Below are 5,996 nucleotides of genomic sequence, written 5' to 3' on the forward strand. Positions count from 1 at the left end.
TGATTGGGGAATGATGATGGTCACCTGTGAGTAGGGGAGAAGGAGAGAAAAGAAATACACACAGGATACACACAGAATACCTGTATCCGTAACACAGTGAGTAAAACAAACTTAGGGAGGAGGCTTCTGATGTTAACATGCATGAAACCAATGCTTTTACGGTTACAGAAGTCAGCAAATGAGAGCGCCTAGGGACACGCAGGGCCTGGGTTAACCTCTACATCACCCGAGGAACAGAGGAGAATGATGAGGGTACGGCTAAAGGCTATCAGAACTGGTCGTCTAGTGCGTTGTGAACAGAGAATAAAAGGAGCAGGTTTCTGGGCGTGGTAGGATAGATTCAAGGCATAATGTACAGACAGGGGTATGGTAGGTAGCAGGTACAGTGGAGGTAAACCTAATCATTGAGTGACGATAAGAGAGGTTGCATCTCTGGAGGCACCAGTTATGCTAGGTAAGGTCACCGCATGTGTGAGAGGTGGGACAAAAGAGTTCTCTGAGGCATGTTGAGTGGGACTAGGGGCTCCGCAGTAAAATAAAACAATGATAACTACCCTAAACAACAGTATACAAGGCATATTGACATTAGAGAGAGACAAAGCGAGGCATAAAGCAATCACAGGTGTTGATTGGGAGAGCAAGTTAAGACAACAACGGGTAAGACAACAACAACAGGTAAAATGGCAATGAATGGGCAGAGAGGGTCAGTTAACTACACAAAGGGCCTGAGTTCGAGGCTGGGGCCGACAGATAAACAAAATGGAGTACCGTGATTAATGAACAGTCCAGCAGGCATTAGCTATGTAGCTAAGTGATCATAGGCACCAGATCAGTAGAAATGGTCAGATAACTTGGCACCAAATGGAAAAGTGTTGCTGACTGCTGGTGTAGCCTATTACCAGAAACCATAGGAGCATAACGACTGCTGGTGTAGTCTATTACCAGAAACTATAGGAGCATAACAACTGCTGGTGTGGCCTATTACCAGAAACCATAGGAGCATAACGACTGCTGGTGTAGTCTATTACCAGAAACTATAGGAGCATAACGACTGCTGGGTGTAGTCTATTACCAGAAACTATAGGAGCATAACGACTGCTGGTGTAGTCTATTACCAGAAACTATAGGAGCATAACGACGTCTGGTTTAGTCTATTACCAGAAACTATAGGAGCATAACGACTGTGGTGTAGCCTATTACCAGAAACATAGGAGTACAACGACTGCTGGTGTAGTCTATTACCAGAAACTATAGGAGCATAACGATGCTGGGTTAAGCCTATTACCAGAAACTATAGGAGCATAACGACTGCTGGTGTAGCCTATTACCAGAAACTATAGGAGCCTAACGACTGCTGGTGTAGCCTATTACCAGAAACTTTAGGAGCATAACATCAGAATTTACGAAGGCAAGCAGCAGCGGGAGGAGGAAGAGTTTTTTTCTGATGGTTAGGCTATCTTGATCTCTGGCTCCCGAGTCATTTGTGTGTCTTAATTATTTAATCAAACAGCGTGCTTAAAGCATCAGACCAGTTCAGTACATATAGTTGATTTAATTAAAACACATGGGGTGTGTCTATATATGGGAAAATACACGTTGTAACATTTCTACCAATCGGTGGGTAGAAAGAAAAGACGACTCTTGGTTGACCCAAGATTTTTTTAGTTGGGGCCCTAGTGCATTCATTAAATTCAGACCGCTTCCTTTTTTACACATTTTGTTACGTTACTTATTCTGAATTAGATTTTCTTTTAATAATTAAAGGAAAATGTTAAATATTTTAGAAATGCTTGAGACTCAATTAAATCAATTAATCATGTTTTGAGGATATACAGTGTTTGTTTACATTTACTGATAAACATTGGAGTAAAAAAAGCTTATATTTTGGGTTCTGATGGGGTACGACAGTTGAACTAAGCTCATGAGGCATTTATAAGTGAAGAAACAATGGGTACATATCATTAATGTATAAGTCCCAAAATGGATGTTACAACTGCTGATCGCCCCTCTAAGAGTACATCTTGGACTACAATATTTCAGGCATTGTCAATGGATGCATTTGATCAATTGTTAACGTTTTGTTGATGGTCCACTCTTGATGTTCTACACGTTACAGTGTAGCTTCAGCCATTCGTACAGAACAACATTAAAGTGTAGAACCCCTTTACTGCATATTGGTTCAACGACTGCAGAGACGGTACTTACTGGTGTTAAACAGATCTCCAACCGCCTCTTCTGCCTCCAATGTGACAGTAATCTCCCCCTCCTCTTTCACACCAAAAACTGCATCCTCCTCTTTCTCTTCCTCCTCGTCTTTTACTGTAACATCCTCCTCCTCTTTCACTCTGAACGCTTCTTCCTCTTCTTTCACAGTAACGTCTTTCTCTTCTTTCACGGTAACAGCCTCACCCTCTACTTGTTTTTGTATTGTAACAGCCTCCTCCTCTTTCACAATACCTTCTTTCTCCGTCCAGCAGACTGCCACTTCTTTAGCAGGAGGAGAGTAGCTTAGTGAACTCATGGTCGGAGATGTTAGCTAGCTTGCATTAGCGACTAGCCTAGTTCTAAGCTAACTTAGCAAACCAGCTAGCTGACAAACAACGTACATATATAATTGAATGGGCCAACAAGTACATACGACAGAAGTGTGTTTCAAACACATCGACTAATATACACCAAAACAGTGTAAAGAGCGTGAATGTTGTAGCTATGTTTGCTAGAAAGCTACCGAGGTGTCTGACTAGCTGTTGTTGTTGAAGGAGCGTCCGGTCCACTAGATTATACTTCACATTGGCAGCATCGCCTGAATCTAAGACGCACATCGCCATCTGCTGACTGGAGTGGGTAACGCAGTTGAGGAACCAAAAGTGTATTTTTCATTTATTTCAATAAACGTTTAATATTATATTATGTCGTTCAAAGAGAAGCATGTGTTGATTGAAAAAGGAGAAGACAAAGCTAAACGATGTGCAATGTGCTCACATAGAACACTGTCTTAGTCTGTTTCTGCGTAGTTACAGATGTGTAGATAAATGGATCAAGTCATATGCAGGGCAGTACATGGAACTCACATGTCAGCTGGCGAGGTGGGGTGCATGGAGCGGCGGACCTTGCAGAAAGCCTCGTGCTCTATGTTCATTGTTTTTAGGCCAGTGTTTACTTCCCAGGTCTGCAGTATGAAACAGGAAGTGCCCTTAGTGTAATTTCACAACAGATCTATCCTGCTGTGCTAACCAGTTGTTGAAAGGCTAGTAAAGAGCTCACTAACTTGTATGTCTCTAACTCTCATTCTCTTACCAGCCGAGCGAGGTCGTTTCCCTCCTCCAAGGTTTCCTTCCACACCCTTCAAATAAAACACAGAGCAATTCAACATTCCTGGCTTCTGATTTTTCTGTTGTTTATTTTACCCACACCCCCTGGAGTGCTGCTGGTGGCAGGGAATGGCAGTGAAGGTGAGTGCTGACGTGGTACTCGCCTCTCCCTAAGGGATTTTTTGCCCTGAGACACCAGCCAGTTGCTCATGTGCTCTGTGGTGACATGGGGCGGGACCTGGCCTTGACTCTGGAGCAGCAGATAGTGGACCATGAGCTTCTTCTGCAAGATGAGGTAAGGTGTGAGACCGTGCCACGAAATACCATATCATGTGCTTTCAGAAGGGCCTCTCGCAACATTTCACTCATGCCTGACAATTAGCAAGTGATAATAAGAACTCTTATGACCAACTTCTCTAAACTGTCTTGAAATACAACTCTCTTTCTGTTGTTTATGTTTTTGTGGGATGAATCTTACCTGTTTATTGTAATATGTTTCCTCCCAGCAGGCCTGCAGAGTCTGAAAATAAAGGCTGCTTCTACAGAATTCCTTTGAAGATAATGAAAATAATTATGCTTTGTTATGCACATTATGCACAGGCATTTACAGTATGCTAAAATGAATTTCTCCTAAGATTACCTTTGTGGGACCATAAGTGAACTCCGGAATGCACCAAACCCTATCCATGGTAAGATGGGGAAGAAATGCAGCGCTATAGATATAGCGCTATAGGGTGCTCTAGAGATAACAGGAATGACTTAAAGTCGCAAATGATCAATGACTGTGGAGTCGTCCAATATGCTGCACTTAGAATTGAGTTGTAGGCGATGTTTGGCGCAAAATAGAAATGTTACATTCTATTGCCATGGAGAAATGGAATGTGTAGAACACATGGAGAAATGGAATGAAAGATTAAGCTCTTTATTATGTCATAATGTGTATATGAGGACATAGGAGCCCGTCCCGATTCATGACGCGATTATCCAGGTGCATGTTGCTTAGACCTACTAATCCAACCTTGGTTTACAAGTTAAATACATAGATTTGTATAGGCATATATAAACAAATCGACCACATCCGCACCCATGATTGTCAATTGAAAATGTCGTTGTTGTGTTATCCTGTTGTGCGCCTTGAGTGTCAGTCCGCTTAAGCACATTATTCCAATATTTCCGAGCTCTGAATTGACACAATTAACACTTTTGCAAAAATATTCGGTTAAAAATAAGAATTTGAATGACAATAAACGTATGACTTGGATTGTATGCATAATAGTGTAGTAAACAATATCGCTCAGCGTGGGAACTTTTGGTGTTTATAAATTATCTGTTATAAGTCTCCATGGCACGTATCACTTCGTTGTCTTGTTGGTAATAGTAAAAATGCATGACAGTCCGCATTTTAATGGTCTAACAGGTGTTTTTAATTTTGTTTCTCACATTAAACATACATTTGAGAACTGAATTGCTTACAGTTGTACCTATGATGCACAGACACACTAAATCTGTACAGTGTAGTTTGAATAGTGAGTTTCAATTATTTGCAGATGTATTCAGTATTATTTACAAATCGAAAGATGTAACATTTGAAATGAATGTGGCAGAACAGTTTAGCATAGAGTTGCTGTGGGAGTCTTCTCCTTCAGTCTTTTTGGCTCCTAGGCCTCGTTTCTCATTACATGGGATTTCCCCAGTGCCAACTTCACATGAGATGGCCGCTGTCTACTGTCATGTGGTGCTGAATGACAGATATCGCTATGTTGATATTGCTGCTGTCCATGGTCCTGAAATATACAATCTTGGCTTGCATATGTACCACCGTCCAAACTTGACCCCCTAATACTAATCTCTCACACACTTTTGAACATTGCACAACCTGCAACAAGACACTGAAAGAGCATTTTATTCCAAGTGTGTTTGTGTTTGAATAAAGACCCGAAGAATGAAATCAATGTGTGGATGTTGATTGGACAATATATATGTGCTTTGCAGAAGCCATTTTTTGCATTCCCTGTAGCTGTATTTTACTGGAGCATGATTAGATTGCTTTGTTTAAGCCAGAATGAAGATTTGGTCTGAGAAACTATGCCGATTATAGCATGATTGCCTTATTTAAATAAAATTAAAAAGCAATGTTTATATGACCCCCTTTCAATGAGTCGGGATGGTTTACAGAAGATATTCCTATTTGGTAAAAGATCAATTCCATATATTGCCAAGAAAAGCTCAAATAATCAAAGAGAAACAACAGTCCATCGTTACTTAAGACATGAAGGTCAGTCAATACGGAAAATTTCAAGAACTTTGAAAGTTTCAGCTAGTGCAGTCGCAAAAACCATGAAGCGCTATGATGAAACTGGCGCTCATGAGGACTGCCACAGGAAAGGAAGACCCAGAGTTACCTCTGCTGCAGAGGATAAATTCAGTAGAGTTAACTGCACCTCAGATTGGAGCCCAAATAAATGCCCCACAGAGTTCAAGAAACATACACATCTCAACATACACTGTTCAGAGGAGACTGCATGAATCAGACCTTCATGGTCGAATTGCTCCATTGAAACCACTACTAAAGGACGGACACCAATAATAAGAAGAGACTTGCTTGGGCCAAGAAACACGAGCAATGGGCCAAGAACACCGGTTCTCCCCATTAAGCAGCGAGTCGGAGTCTGAGGCCGAGCCTTC

At 41.4% G+C, this 5,996-nt stretch overlaps 1 protein-coding gene across 1 annotated transcript in view; it reads right to left on the reverse strand.

The window, feature by feature from the left end:
* The window catches only part of LOC139026249 (zinc finger protein 180-like), a 15,703-nt gene extending 12,935 nt beyond the window's left edge, over positions 1-2,768 (reverse strand). Inside the window, exon 1 of the mRNA XM_070441532.1 lies at positions 2,206-2,768. Coding sequence (XP_070297633.1) covers positions 2,206-2,521 — 316 coding nt within the window. The 5' untranslated portion in view covers positions 2,522-2,768. The remainder of the gene's footprint in view (positions 1-2,205) is intronic.
* Between the last annotated feature and the right edge of the window lie 3,228 nt (positions 2,769-5,996).

This window comes from Salvelinus sp. IW2-2015, unplaced genomic scaffold (genome assembly GCF_002910315.2).
Source record: "Salvelinus sp. IW2-2015 unplaced genomic scaffold, ASM291031v2 Un_scaffold4199, whole genome shotgun sequence".
Classification (NCBI taxonomy): Eukaryota; Metazoa; Chordata; class Actinopteri; order Salmoniformes; family Salmonidae; genus Salvelinus; species Salvelinus sp. IW2-2015.